General features: G+C 47.4%; 1 protein-coding gene across 4 annotated transcripts in view; it reads left to right on the forward strand.

Moving 5' to 3' along the window:
• The window catches only part of GRIK4 (glutamate ionotropic receptor kainate type subunit 4), a 440922-nt gene that overhangs the window by 393680 nt on the left and 27953 nt on the right, over positions 1 to 19289 (forward strand). For all 4 annotated transcript variants that reach the window (XM_057553865.1, XM_057553866.1, XM_057553867.1 and 1 more), the window contains 2 exons: positions 3942 to 4055; positions 16971 to 17080. In XM_057553865.1, the coding sequence (XP_057409848.1) occupies positions 3942 to 4055; positions 16971 to 17080 (224 nt within the window). The remainder of the gene's footprint in view (positions 1 to 3941; positions 4056 to 16970; positions 17081 to 19289) is intronic.

A 19289-nucleotide genomic window follows, 5' to 3' on the forward strand; every position in this document is an offset into this window, starting at 1 on the left:
GGAAGCACAGGGTGGGTGCAGCAGGCTCAGACAGGCACAGACCAGAGCCGTGCTGTGAATTCACTGTCTTCCTCCCAGCCAGGCCCCACATCCGGGAGAAGAGCAGCGGCCACCCCAAGCCTTCAGGTTCTGATAGTGAGGGTAGCAGTCGCATGACCCCTATTTAAACCCAGGAGGCGAAGAGTAGTATGTTTTGAAAGTCACCTCCAGGCTGCCTGCAGCCTGCCCTCCCCTCGGAAATTCCACTAACATCCAGGAGATAAAAGAGGGGATCTCTCAGAGGCAGAACACAAAACTCTTCAAAGAACACTTTCAATCAGAAATGGGAAGAGGAGAGAGGTCTTTCTCTCAGAGAGAATGTATTTATAAACCCGTGTGTGCGCGCGCACACGCGCGCACACACACGCGCGCACACACACACACACACACACACACACCAGCAACCAGGAACATCGTGATGCTAATAGAGCTCTGTGCATGTTCCCTTTTCCCAGTCTCTCTGCCTTCTCTGGCCCCGGGGGTCCTACCCTTTTCTGGACTCCCAGCCCCCAGGGCTGCACTTCCAGATCTGCTCTCTCCACATGGTGTGGTATCTTCCTGACCTTTCTGGCCTCTTCCCCGCCTTGGGTGCTACTCTTTGCTGACTAGTCTGTAAACAGTTTCCTCCTCCGCCTCTCTGAGGCATTCAATTCTGGAGACCGCTATCATCTCCTTGAACAAATAGGGGCCAGTTAAACGAAGCTCCTCCCCTCCTAGCCCTGCAAAATGAAAGCCTGGGATTTTAGGGCCGGAAAAGAGCTTGGAGAGCATCTGACTGAACTCTCATTTCAGAGTGGAGGAAACTCAGGCCTGGAGAGTGGAATAGCTTGCCCAAGGTCACAGTGAGTTTGTGGCCCAGCTGTGACGAGAGCCAGGTCTTCTGACGTCCTGTCTGTGGCTCTTTCCACTGGAGGGCACAGCCCTCCCCAGCGAGTGACCAGAGATGCAGAAGGGCTGGGGCGAACTGTCATGGTGCCCGCTCTTCCCTTGGCCTGCCACGCCCACAACTGCTAGCATTTTTTGCAGCCGCGCCGCTTTGGTCATTAGTTTGATTTTGTGGCACATGATCTCCGCATCTGAGTCTGCTTTATAGCACAATGTCTTTTTAACTAAGGTGAAAGAAAAGGCACGCGCGCCTCTTGGAATAACCTGCTCCTACCAGCCTGTTGCTGGTACCCCAGGGTGCGTTGAAGCCAAGGTACCTGATTACTGTTCTCTACTGAGTCGATGAAAAATAAAAAACAACCAGTACATAACCTCCGCGGTTTCTCCTAGCTTCTCATCCCTCCTTCCCTGCCTCCCCTGCCCCCAGCTTACTCTTGAGCAGGGGACAAAGGAGAGAGAGATGGGTGGCGGGGCAAGGAGGCAACAGTTTCCACAGGAGACAGTTTTCCTGTTTGGCCCAGTTTGGGGAGGTGTCTGTTTGTGAATAGACAGAAGCGCCCTGTCCGAGCCTGGGGCAGACTCTCTCCCAGGGGGTGTGGTCCTGCTCCTACCCAGGAACGCGCCCTCCTGGGACGCTGTCCATTTCCAGCTTTCTCTCCATATGGAATTCTTTCACCATAATGTCATCGCTGACCAACTTTTATAAACTTGTGAAATGATTTCCAAATTGCAATCCAAAGTTTGCCCTTTTGGGAAGAAGGCTGTGGCGGGGGGTTGAGGGGGAAGAAATTTGAGGATAGAGTTGTTGATTTTGGTTACTTGGTTTGGATAGATCTATTTTTTTTTAATAACCAGAGAAAGGACGGGATGCTGTGGTTATCTCTTGCCCGTCTTATCAGTTTTCATTTTTCTACCCTTTTCTTCAGTTCGTTCACTCCAACCCATTTAACTCTTGTCTCCTCCTCCCAAGGTCCTTGCAGGGCTTGGCTGCTGATTGGCTGCACACGGGGGACCAGCATTGCACCTGCTGCGCCTTTGTGGTTGATTTCTGTTGCTTTACATGTGTGCTCGCGAGAGGAACTCAGGTCAGGGCCACCATCACTGAGGGAGGGGCTGAAGTTCTGAAAGGCCCCAACAACTCTCTGAAGGGTCCCCCAAATGAAGGCAGTAACAATCTTCTAATCAAACTCCACTCTCTCCTCCAGGGTTGATTCACTTGACAGCAGTCACCAACACTCTCTCAGAGAAATACAGAATGAACCCAATGAGTCATTCACATTTTTCATTTTTTATTAAAAATCTCTTACATCTGCAATCTAGTCTCTTTTAAGCCTGGCCTCGCTTTATAAGGCCCTAAGTTGTTAACCGATGCCGGATCATGTGGCTGCTTTAGCATGAATTGGGGTGGGGGACTGGGGCTGAGATGAGAAGAAACTGATCTTTGCCAATGGATGTATTCTTCTTGTACACAACTCATAAATCCCCTTGTGCGTAAAATGAGGGTGGCATGTCTCTCTCCTTACTTCCTTTGCAATGATATAGGAAGAATCGTGCACGTGTGTGTATGTGCCTGTGTGTGTGCGCGTGTGTGTGTGTGTACTTATTCAGAACTGATTGGCCTGTTTGTAGATTGTTGGATACCTCACTTTTCCTCATTTCTTTCTCCATCTTTTGTATCAACTGATCCACCAGAATTAGGAGTTAAGGAAGCTGAAATGTAAACCTCGATAGAGACCAGTCTGAGATACATGCCTAGGTTATAAAACATGGTTCTTAAATATCAGTATAAGTCAGAATCACCTGGGCAACTTGCCACAAATGCAGATTCCCGGGCCCCACGACCAGAGTCTGATCCAGGGGGTCTGGGATGAGACTCAGGAATTCACATTTTAATAAGCCCTTTATTCTTTAATATTCTTATTCTTTAATAAGAATAAGGTGATTCTGATGCTGGTGGTCCTATACCACATTTTGAGAATCACTTGCAGAGAATTGCTGGGAAGGATTCTGGCACTGTCTAAACCCCACATCCTTGGTTTACAGATGAGATTAAGGAAGCCAAGAGAAGTGAAATGACTAGCCTATGCTAGTTAGCTAGTTAGGGCAGAGTATGGCCAGAACTGAACGCCAGCTCTGGGCCTTTCCCACCGCCCCATGTCTAGGGGAGCAGGCCAATAGGTAGTAAGCTTGCTTTGCAACAGGGTGGATTGAAATTGAACACAAGGAAGAACTTCCTGACAGAGAGGTGTACTGAGGAAGCTGACAGCCTCTCCTTTCCCAGGAGACCTTAATTCAGGCCAGACTTCCATCCGGTGTGGGCACTTGAGGTACACGGCAGGGGCAAAGAGAAAAGAAGGAAACATCTGGTGATTTTGCATGAAAGGGACCAGAGACCTTCTTTGAGTTCTGCTGTGGTACCTGGATTTGAACCTTGACTGAAACATAAGGCCAGTGGTCCAGGAAGCCTGAGGTGAGGTCCTACCTGTGACAAGGACAAGGTTTGTGATGTTGGGCCCCTTGCTCAATTTCTTGGCCTTTATTTCCTGGGGTTGCATTAGATTGCCTCTAATTTCCAGGGTGCCATCGTTTTTATCTTTCATTGTAACTCCCTCACCAAAGTGCACACAGCAGAGGGACTCTGTGAAGTTTTGTTGTTCAACAAGTTAATCAGCTGAATAAAAAACTACTCAGTATTGAGCATCCAGAAGTTCTATCTGCCAGTTCTCCCTCGCCTAGGGCATTTCGAGTCTGCCTGAACAGTCAGTAGTGATCCCCCCTTTTTATACTAATTTATATATTTAAAGGGGTCTAACCTCAAATGAACATGAGTTACAGCTTCAATATCCATGTCTTTTCATGAGTGATCGTTCAGACCTCTGGCTACTTAGGGTCAGTCCCCAAGCAGAGAAGCCAGACCAGAGAAACATCTCCCCATTAGTGACGGCCTCTGGTCACAAGTCCCTGTGCCCCCATCTCATGTGGCCACCCCTCTGATGATCTCTGTCTGTTCCTTTCAGAAAGCAGATCTGGCCGTGGCAGGCCTCACCATTACGGCTGAACGGGAGAAGGTGATTGATTTCTCAAAGCCATTCATGACTCTGGGAATTAGCATTCTTTACCGAGTTCATATGGTAAGAGATTTATTTTATAAGCATTTATGGCATTAAAGTTATTTGCATGCAAACACTGAGTTATATGGTAATAATGAATGACTCACAGAAATATTTAGATTTCAAGACTTAAATGCAAATGTGCTGGGCTATTTTTTCCCCCATCAGCTGCAAGGACTTGCAAATGGAATGGAAAAGTCACACTTGTGGGCTTTCCAGTAAAAACTGCTTCTGCCTCACTGAATAGGGAAGGCCAAGAATGATCATTCAACCCTTGGTTCGTAGTGTGTTGGTGATCGGCCCCATGGGTCACTCTGCTTCCTCCTAGGGGGTGGGTCCCCAGCCCAGATAAGTCACCCCGGACTTCTCAAGGCCTTCAGCAACTTTCAGGTCCACCTCTGTTCACTCTGAGCATTGCATCTGGTGAGGCAATGCAGACCCCCTCTCTTGATTATCTGTACTGGGGGATAAAGAGCAGATAATGTAATGTCACTTATACCTGGCCTGTCCCCTCTTCTGCATTCCTTACAAAAAAAGACTTCTCTGATTAGGTGGCTAGAGTCAGTATAAAAATGAGTTTGAGAAAGCTCCCCCATGGGCACCAGAGGATGGATGTGATGTCAAAGTTACTGGCTGGTGGGGGGAGCATCAGGAGAGGGGAGATATACCCTCATCCAAACTGGCTCTAAGTACACAGCTACTATATGGATTTCCCCAATGGTCCAGTCACTTTAGGCGTCCAAGGTCATGCCAACATGGTGTATTCCAGCACCTGGCACCGCAAGGCTGCCCAACAGGGAAGGACCCAAGAGCTCACCCCACATGCCTGCTGAGGAAGTGACCCTCCAGCTTCTGATCTCAGCCTTGGAGAAGGGGGGTTATCTGTATTTGCAGCCTCAGCCTGGCAGCTGCCAGGGCATCAGGAGCTGTGGCCCGTTTTTGCAGGAGGAAGGTCTTCTTGTAGAGCCCACTCAGGCAGCTCCGAAGAGCCCGGTTCTGGGCTGGACCTCAGCGTCCATCGTGACCCCTGGCCGACTTGGAAAAAGAGGCCAAATCATCTGGAAGAAGAGACAGCCTCAAAATCCCAAGCTCTCCAGGCTAAGACAGAAAGAAATGGGAGGATTTGGTCACAGTCAGTGCTGTGACGGCTGTGTCTGTCTTGTGAGTGAAGGGGGATTCTGAGCCCTCCTCCCCTCCTTTCCAGGACAATAACTCCCATTCACTGAGCGCCTCGTATGTGCCAGATACTCTTCAGGCCCCTGTGATGTGGGCTGTTGTTATGGATTGAATTGTGTCCCCTCCAAAGCTGTGTTGAAGTGTTAACCGCCCCCCCCAGCCCTGTGAATGTGACCTTATTTGGAAACAGCGTCTTTGCAGATAGAATCAAGTTAAGATGAGGTCATACTGGAACGGGGCAGGGCTAATCCAATGACTGGTGTCGTTATAAAAAGTGGGAAATTTGGACATAGGCATACGGGGGAGAAGACCTTGTGAATTTGGAGGCAGACTGGAGTGATGCATCTACAAGCCAAGAGACGCCACGGATTGCCAGCTGCCACCAGAAGCTCGAAGAAGACAAAGAAGGACCCTCCCGTAAAGCCTTCAGAGAGAGCATGGTCCTTGACACCTTGATTTTGAACTTCTAGGCTCCAGAGCTGTGAGACAATACATTTCCATTGTGTTAAGCCCCCCAGTCGGTGGTACCCTGTTATGGCAACCCTAGTGAATGAATACAGTCGACTTGTTCTTATTTTAGAAATGAGGAAACAGTGGCAATCAGTTCTAAAAACATGGCCAAGCCCACGCACCACTTAATGTAAGAGCAGAGTTCAAACCCAGGATGGTGTGGTGAGAGCCTGTGCTCTCTCTGTGACACAAGGCTGCCACCCGCCTTGTGTGACCTGTGCATAACTTGTGCATAACTTGTAAGTGAGGCTCTCTGTGCCCCTGTTCTCAGTTGGTCCTCAGGGCTGTTCTTTGAGGAAAGAAGGAAGATGTTATAATTCCCATCTTACGCATGAGGAGACCAAGGTCACCTCTGGAGCTGGACCTGGAATCCAGGTCTCCTGACTCTTGGGACAACGTTCTTGTCATCATTACGTCTGTTGGTACCCCCGAGGCAGCTTTCCAGCCAGTGCTGTTTCTTGAGCCTGCCCCACTGTGTCCCCCCACCCAACTGAGCCTTGAGGGAGGATCCACAAGAAATGGAGACACACAGCCTTTCTGCTGTGGCCAGACCACGTGACAAGGCTCTGGCCTTGATTTCTTGATTAAGGCCAACGGCGCTAGAGCTCCACTCGTGACCCGATGGGCCAAGAGGAACCACGTGGGTGAAGGCACGCCATCCCAAGTGTTTCCACCCCCTGGGAACATCTGTTGCTAGGCTACCGTCACCACCCAGGACACGATTGTCCTGAACATCAACTCTGGCCAGAACCAAACTCCAATTCTCCGATCCTCTGGGCAGTCTTAATTAGATCATTGGCCAAATGTTTCCTACCACCTGCAAACCTATAACTGTATGAGCTCCCCTGCATTAGTTCTGGGATGTGAAGTTTTATGTGTCAGCTCAGTGAGGCTCTAATGCCCAGATGTTTGGTCAACCCCTAGTCTAGATGATACTGTGAGGGTATTTTGTAGATGCGATTAGCATCTACAATCAGCTGATGTTAAGGAAAGGAGATGACCCTTGATAATATGGGTGGTCCTCATCCAATCAGTTAAAAGGCCTTGAGAATAAAATGGGTTTCCCGAAGCAAAAGGAATTCTGTATCAAGACTATCACGTAGAAATCTTGTCTGAGTTTCCTGCCCTACAGATTTGGGACCTACCAGCTCCTACAATCACATGAGCCAATTCCTTGAAATAACTCTCTTTACATACACACACACACACACACACACGCACGCACATACCCCCCCTCCTGGTTCTCTCTGTCTCTCTGGAGAACCTAACCCACACAGCTCCCCTCTCTGGTCAGCATTCCTCCCCTCTCCCCACCTCCTTACTGAGACACTAGTGTGCTACACGGCTGCTCAGATCTGATTTCTAACAGGGGGCCAAGCTGAGTAAAAATTGAGTGCTGGCGTGGGCAGCTCACACTAAGCAGAACTGACAGTTTATGCATTTATTCAACAAATATTTATTGAGTGCATTCTGTGTATGAGGCAGAATGCTTAGAAAGTACCAAAGAGTGAGCTGGGGAGAGAACGATCCTGAATCGATTAAATCAGGGGAGATCCAATGAGAACAAGTCTGAGATGAACTTCACAGAATCTGAAACAAAAGAGGCATCAGCAGGAACAGCTAATACCAAAGCGTAGCCCGGCAGAGTTCACCATGAGCGCCAAAATCTAAAGCTACACAGAGAAACTCTCTCTGATACAATAGTGTTTAGTTGATGAAATTGAAGTTGAATGCTGGGTATTTATTATTTTGTGAATTGTCTCTGATTGATAGTTCTCTGTGAGCAAAAATATGGTTCATTTAATTTCATTTATAATCTATAATGACCTAGAATCTCTTAGCTCTATGTCTGAGGTCACCTGAGTCAGGAGTGATTGTTACTGAAAAGTGAGCGTCTGGTGATAATCAAACCTGTGTGCAAAAGTAAAAATAATTAACACAGAGTATAAATGCCTAGTTAGAAATTCTTCAAAACCTTCCAAGATAACAAGTGGTGGCAGGTATGTCTCTGAAGCCTAAAGATAACCAGAAATAATTTGTGAATTTCCAGCAATCTCAGATTATCTAGGTTCTTTCATGAATGTGGATCATCACAAGTTGATTATGGGATATTTCCCTTCCTCCCAACCTTGGGGCATAATCTGTTTTTGCCCAGGCATCTCCAGGGCCAAAATCAGAAGATTGTTTTGCTCTTTTGACCTCTACTCCCTGCCAGTCAGAGGCTGACTAAGGATTCTGGCTTTGGCATTTGTTACTGTCGATCCCTCTCGCTTATTAAAACTCTCTCTGTTCCTAGCATCCAAGTCACCATTTTCTCCCGCTGTTCCTTCTGCCTCTCTGATTATTGCCTCTTCCACCATTTCTGTTGCTTCCTTTCTCTCTCTCTCTGTCTCTGTTTGCCTCTTAAATGTCCGTGACCCTTTTCTATTCTCACTCTCCCAACTCTCTGCCTGGATAATCTCACCCTTTCCCAAATCTATAAATCTAACCCTGACTGCTCCCCTAAATTCCAGAAGCATATTTTAAACACATTACTAAGACGTCCCCACCTGGATATCTCAGAGGCACCTCAAAAACAGTGACACAAACTTCATTCGGTATATTCCTCCCTCCCCTCCTCTGCCCCATCTCAGGTAACGCCATCTCCATCCAGCCACCTGAGCTGTCCATCACTCCTCTTTCCTCACATGGTCAGTTGGTCCGCTCACGTCCTAAATAGTCCTCAGATATACTCTCTGTCTCCGCTTAATCTGCCTTGGTTCAGGCTCTCCTCATCTCTAACCTCAACTGCTGCCATTCCAGTGGCCTGTATCCTCCTTGAGGGCAGGTGTTTCTTATCCATTACTGTATCCCCATCAAAGGGCCACTGTTATTGTAAGCATTCACCAAGAAGCAGTAGAGTGAAAATCATGGACTCTGGAGCCAGACTGCATGGGTTTATTCCCAGATCTGACACTCACTGGCTGCAGGGCACATGTGTCTCAGCTTATTCATCTGTAAAAATGGGTTGTCATGAACATTTAATGAGGATGCATATGTAATGCACTTATAACAGCGCCTGACATGTGCACAATAAAGTGTTAGTTATTACATTTTTTATTGAAGTATAGTCGGTTTATAATGTTTCAGGTGTACAGCGAAGTGATTCAATTATATATATAATTGAATATAGTTGAGATGTTGAATATAGTTCCTTGTGCTATACAGTAGGTCCTTGTTATTTATCTATTTTTTATATAGTAGTGTGTATCTATTAATCCCAAATTCCCAATTTATCCCTTCCCCCAGTTATTACATATCATAAATGTATGTGAATTTCTCCCCACTACCATCTATCCTCAATCCATCCTGCAGCCTGAGAGTTGTTTTATTTTATTTATTTATTTTTATTTTTTTCACAAATGTAATCATATCAGCTTCCGACTTAAAATCATTCACTGGCTGCGCATCACTTGCGAGAAAAAGTCCAACCTTCTTAGCATGGAGAATAAAAGCCGATCTCTCCTGTTCCACTTCCATCTCTTTGCTGCAGGCACCTTCATCCTGTACTGCTCACTCCTTTGCCCATCATGTCAGCCTCTTCCTGTCTTCTTATCTAGATTCATGCTCATCTTCTTGTCCCACAACTGTCTAACAAGGTCTTCCCTGGCCTTTAATACCCAGCTCAAATGGCACTTGTCAAATGTGACTCCCCTAGATGGAGCTGATTGCTTCTTTCTCTGAGCTGCTGCCCTCTGCCTGTACCTCTATAACAACATTTATATGCTGCGTTATATTACTCTTTGTTTATCTCTCTCTCCCTAAGTAGATCCTAGTGGGAGATACACTGGGGAGAAGGTACCCTCTTGCCAGACCATACATTTTTTTAAATTGAACTATAGTTGATTTACAACGTTGTGTTAGTTTCTGGTGTGCAGCAAAGTGATTCAGTTATGCATATGTACATATATATTCTTTTTCATATTCTTTTCCATTATGGTTTATTACAGGATACTGAATATAGTTCCCTGTGCTATACAGTAGGACTTTGTTGTTGATCGATTCTATATATAATAGTTGGCATCTGCTAATCCCAAACTCCCAATCCAACCCTCCCCCGCCCCCCCTCCCCTTGGCAACCAGAAGTCTGTTCTCTATGTCTGTGAGTCTGTTTCTGTTTTGTCGGTAAGTCCATTTGTGTCACATTTTAGATTCCACATATAAGTGATATTGTATGGTATTAGACCATAAATTTTTATGATATGATTTTTGGTATGGAAAATGTCTCATCCTAAACATGCGATATTTACTTGATAAGTACAGAGGGAAGAAAGGAAGGGGGGAGGGAAGGAGGGACCTGTGATTCTGCAGGCAGTGACCACCACTTCCCTTGGTGGCTCACGGTCGAGCAGCACTGACCCCCAGGAGCCTGGCTTCTGCCAGGAGACCCAGTATTCCAGGCAGCAGGATGAGTGACCCAATTAGATTTCTTTTTACTTTCTGGCCTTTACCCTGTTGGCCTTGAGAACAAAAAGTGAGGGGAGGCAGATGTTGGGGCAGCTCAGACCCATCTTGTGCTCAGGCCTGGTCGTGGCGGCCACCTGAACCCATTGCTCCCTCCCTCCCTGATGCCTGCACATACCACAGACAGCATAGCACCGACCTGAGAAGGCATGGGAACCCCTGGCTGGGGCCAGATGAGCTTCCAGGCCATACATGGAGGATTCAGCCTTTAGAATCTGGGGTGTCCCCTGGTACTGCAAAGATAGGAGTCAAACGACTGGACATCTGAAGTTCAAGACTCTCTTGATTTCCCTGGCATATTAGCTCATTTCTTCTTATTGAGAAGTTCAGTATTTAGCGTAGCAGTGTAACCCCAAGGGCATTTTGCAGTTCAGGGTTTTATAGAATTGATGCATTTTGCAGTCCAGAGTTCTATAGAATTGATGCATACTGTAAGCTCCCAAATATCTGTGAATGGAAGAGAAAAGAGCATAGAAAAACAAAACCATTCACATTTGATATTAGAGTATATCATGTAGTTTTCTCTCTCTCTTTTTTTCTGCAGCAGCAATTTCCCTAATGATGTTTTTGCTCAGATTAATATTAAAGTAAGTTTGTATGCCTCAAGCACACACTGACTGCTGAAGCAAAGCCTTATCAGAGCGTGCCAGAAACCAACCTGGGATTTGACATTGGCACATATAGCCCCCAAATGGATAATCAAGTTTAGAAAATTCAGTGTCAATATATTCAAGGAGGTTGGGTGTCTGTCCAGGATATTTGTATGTTGACTAACATCATCTGGCACCTCTTTATTCATGAAGCACTTTCACATACAGTCTCCGGTTTAGTACAGCAATCCCCCGAGGCAGGTAGTAGGATTCCTATTTTGCACAGAAGGATTCTGAGGCCAGTCGTGGCTAGTGGTGCAGTGGAAAGAGGAAAGAGAGTGCAATGGTGGGGTGGCATGGAACCCAGGTTTTCGATCTCCAAGTCCATACATTTCCAATTATCTATCTCTATGGTACAGTAGGTATATTTCTCTGTGTCAAGGTCATGTGTTAGGTGATCTTTCAAGATCCCTTCTAATCAGAGGATACTATCTATGATCCCATATAGTGTCCTAAGCCAGCCAGAACATCTAAGGCTCCCTTGAAAATGTGAGTTTACTATTTTCCCCTCCAATGTCCTGCTCCACCTTTGAATAGCAAATGTGAAAGTTTCACACTCTGTTCTTTTTCTCTTCTTAACTCTTGGCTAGAGTCTTCTCTCTAAACAAAAGTAAAAACAAACAAACAAACAAAAAACGGAAAGAAAAAAAGCAGACAGTGATTAAAAAGTGAGCAAGAAATAAATGTCAACATTAAGTTAATGCCTGGCATTTTTGCTGGATGTATTAGTTGTTTTTCAAGAAGGTCTGTTTCATCTCGGAAAGACTGTCTAGGAAAATGGAGAACAAAGCTAAGTAAACCAGTGAATCATTTCTAATACTGCTTAATACTCTGTTATAAGAAAACAGAAAATGAATAAAGTTCTATTCCTTAAAGCTAAGTAACATGATAGCCCATATAATGGAAATATGGTTCCCTGAATGTATAATCATGTTAATATTGGTTATTTATTGAGTGCTCCTCTCTCAAGAAGTTCAAGGATTTTATCAACATTACTTTAGTAGTTCTCACATCCCCCCCTTCATGTTGATTGTGGTGTCCCATTTTCTGGAAGAAGAAAACAGCACCAGAGAAGCTGAGTGGCTCACCTAGGATCACTCAGCAAGTCACGGTGAGAGCCAGGTTTAGAACTTAGGTCTTCTCATGCCAGATTTCCAATCAGCAAAGTGAAAATAAATATGCCAGCATCTGGGTTATATAGGCAACAAACCCATCTGGGTGTTTTAAGTGAAGAGAAATTAATTGCTTACTTCTTTTTTACTCTTGGAGTCAGATGTGAGAAGTGCATGCTAAACCAAAATATCATCAAGACAATCCACTGCAGACACACTGAGGGAGGTTATCCATGGGTTCCTGGCACGGGCCAAGAAGAAATCTCCTTCTACTGCTTCCAGAAAGAGTCATGGAGACCGTCTTTCTTATCTCTTTCTTTAGCCCTAAAGAGTGTTTTATTGACTATTGATGACAATGGGGTGTGGAAAGAAACCTCTCTATGAATGGCCATTTAGTTCTAAAGACTGGCAAAACTACCTGGGGGACAGGATGAGCCTTTGTCATTGGCTCTGCTGGAGAGGGAGCGGATTCAGGGAAGGAAGAGAGTTGATATCACTGGTTTGTGTGTAGGAATTGGTGATGAGGGTACACAGCCCTTACACAGACACAGGAGAACCTGCTGCACACCTGAGCCACTCTGTCTTGACTTTTTTGGGAAGGCTGAGGTGGAACTGAGTTCCAAAGATTGCAATCACCGGCTTCTAAGGGCCAGCCTTCCAGAAGAGAGCCTGGTATTATCCTAATCGCTCCCCTGGAGAGCCCTGGGGGACCCTCATGACTCATGTATTATAACCCATAGAAACTCCAGGAGTTATGGAAAGCGACTGTGGCCAGATGGCATTCTCCCTCCAAGCATCTTTAGCATGTGCTCCTATAGGGCAGAAAATAGTATTTCTTGTCCATTGAGGGAGAATCAATATAAAAGGAAGTTCCCTCTTTTGTCATATACCATCTCCCTGCACCCCCTTCACTCATGGCTACCATTAGGCAGAGGGGGAGCAAACATTTATATAGCACTTACTGTGTGTTAAAACAACCCATGAGGTAGGTTTTATTACTACCCGCATGTTACAAAAGAGGAAATGGAGACCCAGAGAGGTTAAGTAACTTGCACAGGGACACATAATTGTACGTGGTACAACCAGGATTCAATCCTGGGCAGGCTGACTCCAGAGTCTGTGTTTTAATTCACTGCCTGCCCTGCATTACGTGGCTCTGGTGTCCTTATGCATTTGGCTCCAGACTCTGGGAAAGCAATTACTTCCTTACTATAATGTCATTTCTTCTAGTACATAGAGAATGAAGTATCAGTGAGTTCACAGATTTTCTTTATGGATAAGAGGAATTTTCAACGGGCAAGGGGAGATTAGTACCACTTCATAGCTCCATGCACAGCTCCAAACATTCACAGGGCCTCACCATGCAGGGATTGTGACCATTTGGTGACCAGCCCAGTCTCTTTCACCATCAGATGGCATCAATGATGCTGTCTCTGATGTGGTCAGTCTGAAGCACTGTACAAAAGTCAAGGAACCAGTTTTCATTTTGGTGCCATCTAATTTTCCACCCCATCTGCAGGACTTGATCTGTCGTAGACATTTGGGGCATAGACTATATATAACCAATTATCTACCTTCAAAGTGGTTGTATTCGCCAGAAGGAACCAGCCCAACTTGTAGTCAACAGAGACATGTATAAATCAATACAAATGCCTATAAATGCAACAGAGTCACCATAAATGATGATGGGTATAAATAAATGATGTTTAGAGTACTTTAAGGGGGTGAGACTGAGTAGGTCGGGATTCTGTTGGTATTGGGTAGAAGGCGTGGGGTTAATTAAGGAGTTTATTGGAGCAAATTGCAAAGATAAAAAGGAGAGGGAGACGTGGTACAGCTGCCATTTGAAAGAAGGAGAGCATGGCATCCCTGTGGCACAGTTTGACGAACGAGCACCAGAGAAATTGAAGCCATCACCAGTGATTTGAGCAAGGCACTTCATCTCCGTGGGTCGCAGTTCTTCCATCTGTCGATGTGGAGAACTGGGTACTGAAATCAAGAGAACATAGTGAAGCATTTTGAGTTCTTCAGAAGAAAAGCATCACCATCATATATCCTTTGGGTTAAGGAAAATCTATTACTAGGAAGAAATGCCTGTGGCATGTGACACCTGATTTGCCCCAAGCACCAGTACTCAGATGTCTTTGAGGAAGGAAGCAATCAAAAGCATCTGCATAGAAAAAAAAAAAAAAAAAAAAAAGGTAGGCGTTCAGAGCCTTACAAGTAACATACTTCTCTTTGGCATCATCAAAACAGCTTGGGCTCAGCCCAAGCCTAGGCTGTGCGAGCCCAGACCCAAATCTCAAATGACTGACCATTCCTTGCTCTTCTGGTTGGCGTCAGTCAATCACAAGTGGAATCAGATGTTGCCTTGCCAACGTGACTGATATGTTTCCAATGGAGCTCTGTTTATGTCTTGATCCTTGTTTGTGTGATGTTCTGTGTTTTATAACTTGAGTCTGCAGGAATTTTTCCCATGGCTGTGCATCATTTCTTATCACCCATAACCAAATATGGCAGCTTTAAATAGTGCTGTCATTTTCCTCAATTTCACTCATTGTGATATAATCAGGTATAGATTTCTGACATCGAGCATCTAATGGGGTTTCAGATTCAGAAAGCTACAATGAAAGATTTTTTTCTCTTGGATATCTCTCAACTGGGAGACACAGAGTGAAATAGTCATGAGCGACAGGCGTAGAATTCATGTACGTTTGCCCAGAGAAGCTCTGGGGGATAGAAGGACCCCAGGAGTGGCCCATGCTAGTGATTTCTGCTGCAGAAGGTGTGTGTGCATCATGAGTGCCTTCATCCCCCTTCTGGACTCACTCTATGTCTTCCTTTGTCTGCCACTGGCTCTCAGGATGTAGACAAAGACATGGGTAGCCCGTGATGGACACAAGAATGACTAACTGGGGACTCTCATTCTGCTTCTCTTGAGTCCTTCTTCCTGTTAGAGAATATACATAGTGATAGGACGAGACATACTTAAATGGCCTACTCCCCATTTCTCTCCTGTTCCCTTGGTTACTGGGCTTTGTCCCTCAAGTTGTTTTATTTTCCCAGTCAATCACCTGAGTGTTCTGTGCAGCTCAAGCATGAACGCACATGAGGCAGAGTACTTGTAATTTGTATCAAAGGGCAGTTCCCTGGTCTCAGCCTTATTGGGAGAGAAAACCAGTTTCAGACAGAACACCCAAGGGGTCACTGTCACACTGATGAAGGGCCCAAGAACAGGTGCCCCATTGGCAGAGGATAAGCTTTGACTTCTTCACTCTGTACCCTCCGGACTGTATCCCCAAATGGGAGTGTAAAAACTGTACTCCCAAGTGCTTTGGGAATTTGCCTACTGGCTTGCTGGGAAGGGATGGAAAACCCGCCAGAAGAGAAGTTGAAAATCACCCACGACTGGAGCTGTTTGAATACAAGGGGACCATGCAGCGTTGTCTCCCCCGCTCCTTAGATGCTGCATTGGGAGAGCTATTGTTACCTAGAGTTTCTCAGCATGGGCTCCATGGTCCGGCTGTCCTTGGATAACGAAAGCCCAGAAAGCTGGTTGAGATCAGTACTGGCATAGGCAGCTGCCCTTTGTGTTTCTGGGGACCCCAGTGTAAAAGTGACATACCTTGTTATTGACAGTAGGTTGTGCCGTGACTCATATACCCTTGAGCTTGAAAGTTTACATGTTTGTAGAACCCCTGAGCTTAATACTGATTTTCTGCCCTATCCATGGACTTCCTAGATTCCTGGAATCATAAAATCGTATCATTTTCAATTTAGAATGGTCTTTAAGGAGCATCTAGTCCAGTGGTTTCATAGTAAATGGAAGAAGTAAGCCTGATGCAAGACCAAGGCAGCCGTGGGGAGCTGCAGAGAGGGGCCCTGTCTTGAGTGGGCAGCTGCCACTCAGCTCCAGCTGGTTGAGAATTAGGCCCAGTGTTGCCAGATCACCCATTTTTTAAGCCAGAAATCTGGATTTTTATGTGAAATCTCCCGATCATTTAATGTTGGCAATTAATCAAAATGGGTAAGCACTGCAGGTAAACAAACAAGTTGTCTGTGGGCTGCAGGTCACCAGGGCGTCACCTTTGATCTAGTCCAGCTCCAACGGAGGCTGAAGGGGGGTGTGCACTTGCCCGAGACCACACAGCTGAAGACTGGGAGCAGGTTCTGGAACTCCTTCCTTCTCATTCTACCTCACTTTCCTACAGAAAATGCCCTGGAGCTTGCTTGGTCCTCAGCTCTCTGTTCCTGGCTCCATCCTTTGGCTCCCATGACTCTAGCCAAGCATGTCCCTGTGCTGGGGACAAACATGTTTTCCCACAGCATCATGGTACGAGCCCTGGGCTTTGTGTCAGGAAGCGTGCATTTGAGTCCCAGCTCTTCCACTGATTAGCCGTATAACCTTGGACACATCTCTCGAGTGCCCTGGGCTTTGATTTCTTCCCTAATACAATGAAAATAAGAATCTGGGCCTCACAGCACCGGTTTGAGAAGGTCTCACTGTGCGTGAGATCACCCTGCAAACAAAAAAACCAAGGATGCCTGTCATATTAGCATCCTCACGAGAAAGAGGTGAGTGTCTGAGTGGGGGGCTAGCGCTCCAACCACCACCGCAGACATCAGCAGTTCAAAAGTGCTTCAGAGCCCAAACACACTGCCCCTGGAGGATGTGGGGACGGCACATAAGGGACACTGAGGGCTGTTCTGCTTGCCCAGCACAGAGCCTCTTTCATCCTAGGAAGTAACGAGGCCCCCCGGCTGTTCTTTTGTTTCATCTGCTGAGATCAGGGCTGGGTAAGTGTTTCAGAGCAGCCCCCTCTGCACCTTCAGCCCTGTGTCATTTAAACCAATCACCCATAACCCAAGGCAATGCAATCCGGGGCCAGACCCAGGTCACCATCCCCTCTGCCCTGCCCTGCCCTTCCCAAGGGCCATGCTGACTGAATGTAGACGGTGAATCTTGTTTTTATTTCCATTTCCAGGGCCGCAGACCCGGCTATTTCTCCTTCCTGGACCCTTTTTCTCCTGGCGTCTGGCTCTTCATGCTTCTAGCCTATCTGGCCGTCAGCTGTGTCCTCTTCCTAGTGGCTCGGTACTCTCCTCTCCCCTTCCCTGTCCTCACAGCGCCACCTCGTGTCCACCTCTGGGAACTGCATGGGAGGGGTGGGGAGCCGGAGAAGGGTGGGTTGAGAAGCCCTTGGTGCCAAACCAGAGGGACGGGAGAGGGACTCAGGACCTGAACCACTCTGCCCAGCTGTTGACCTGGCACTGCCCATCCATCCATCTTTGCCCACATCCCCTACTATGCACAAAGAAGACAGGCGAGCTTGTCCAAATTTGCTTTTGTGCCCCTGCCTCTTACCCCTCTCGTTCCCCAGTCTCCAGCCCACCTGCTTGTGTAGGAGATTTGGGAGAGAGAGGAAGGGAGGAAGGTGGCAGGAAGATCACTCTGATTAAGTACCGAGCCTTTGGCAGCCCTGGCATCCGTCCTTGCCAGGATCTGCCACAAAGTGCTGAATGACGAGAAGCAGAGCCTGCAAATCTGGAGTGGGGGGCTGGAGGCCTTGGTGGCACAGGCGAGGGAGAAGGCCTCCTCTGCAGAGGGCCTGGCCCTTCCCCAGCCCGAGTCTGTCTGTGAAAACACAGCTGCCTTGCTGAATGGGGACTGCGGAGGATGGCTGACAGCAGGAGGGCCGGACAGAGAGAAGCATTGGCAAGTAGTGCTGAGCTGAGACAAATGGTCCAGATCCGGGGTTGGGGAGAACCAGCGCCCCTGCCCCCGCCCCCGGAAACCAGAGACTGTCCCTGGGCCGACGGAAGAAGCAGAGGAGCGTCCCAGGAAGATGCACAGAGAGGGTTGTTTCTCTCTGAGGCTAAGTTGGACCAGCCTGGGCTTCAGGAGAGCCAACTGACTACCCAGAAGCAGAACAAGCTCTCGTGCCTCCGGTCATTCCCTCAGGTCCCCGATTCCCACTCAGTGCTCAGCTCGCCACCCTGGAGGAGCCGAGACCCGCTCAGGGTGAGCTTCTAAAGGGCTGCCAGTGGCTCTGGTCCAGCGGTCTCCTCTGCCTCGGGGCCACGGAGGCGGGGCCAGATGATTCTGTAGTGAACATTCCACCTCTGTGGGGTGGGGTCTTCCCCAAGAGCACGTCTGTTCGGTGCTTGAGGGGAGACTGTGCACCCTCCAGTTAGAAGATGGAGCCCCAAGGAACTGCAGCGTTCCAAACCCCGGGGCAGTTCCCAGCCTGCCCGAGAGGCATTGAATCACTCAGTCTGTGCCTCTTCCAGTGGAGATCAAAGCCAAGTTCAGGAAGTCGTCCCTGGCCCATGAGATCCAACCAAACAGGGAAAGGCCTTGCTTACAACCCGGTCGTCTTCAAAGGCTGCAGCTGCTTATGCCGCTCGGGTGCCACCCACCCCCCCTTGGGCCTGTAGGCATTGCCACTGTCGAGTAGCTGTCGTCAGTGTCGACTGGCGAGGCACAGGAGCCGTCTGACACTCTCCCTGTGCACTTGGCCGCACTGCCTGCGGCTGCTCAAAGAAAACTGTCTGCCTGAGTCCTGGCTCCGCTGCCCTGCAGTTCGCTCTTGCCCCCTTTGATTGAGCCCCTGTGTGTAGTAAGCCATGGCTCTCAGGTGACCTCGGGGGCCTGCAAATGGTCTTAGGGCTTGGTTACCAGACACACACACACACACACACACACACACACACACACACATGCACACACTGCCCCCTAGGATCCAGAATTAACAAAAAGATTAACCAAGAAGAAACTGTGCAAAAGGTCTGATCATACATCCTATATATACATATATATATAATATCCTATATATGTAATATCTGAGCATAAGGTAATCTGGCCCAAGGTAGTGGCTTTCAAACAGGGTTCTCCGAGCGTGGAGGCTCCTGGAAGGTTACAGAGACGTGGAGGGGCGGTGTGAAGAGGCTGGGCAGCCAGAGCTCTGGGACCTCAGCCTGTCTTCATTCAGACCAGCTCCACTTTTCTCTTATATATTGTACTTCTGGGTAAGATTTTAGAGGTGAAAAGATATTTGAAAACCACTGCTCTAAGGCAGCCATTCCCAAGCCAGCTGATACCAGAGTCACACAGGGAGCTTTAAAAAGCTTGAGTTTCTATGTCTGATCGTCTCCAAATCTCTAGGGACAAGGGCTGGAAAGCTGTATTTTTGAAGCTCACTTCCAGTGGCCCGTAGGCTTGGGAACCACCGAGGTGGGGCACCACGGGTACAAGCCAGCCCCGCAGGCCACGAAGAGAAGGAGCACGTCTCGGGGCCAGCGAT

The sequence above is a fragment of the Balaenoptera acutorostrata genome, chromosome 9 (assembly GCF_949987535.1).
Source record: "Balaenoptera acutorostrata chromosome 9, mBalAcu1.1, whole genome shotgun sequence".
Lineage (NCBI taxonomy): Eukaryota > Metazoa > Chordata > Mammalia > Artiodactyla > Balaenopteridae > Balaenoptera > Balaenoptera acutorostrata.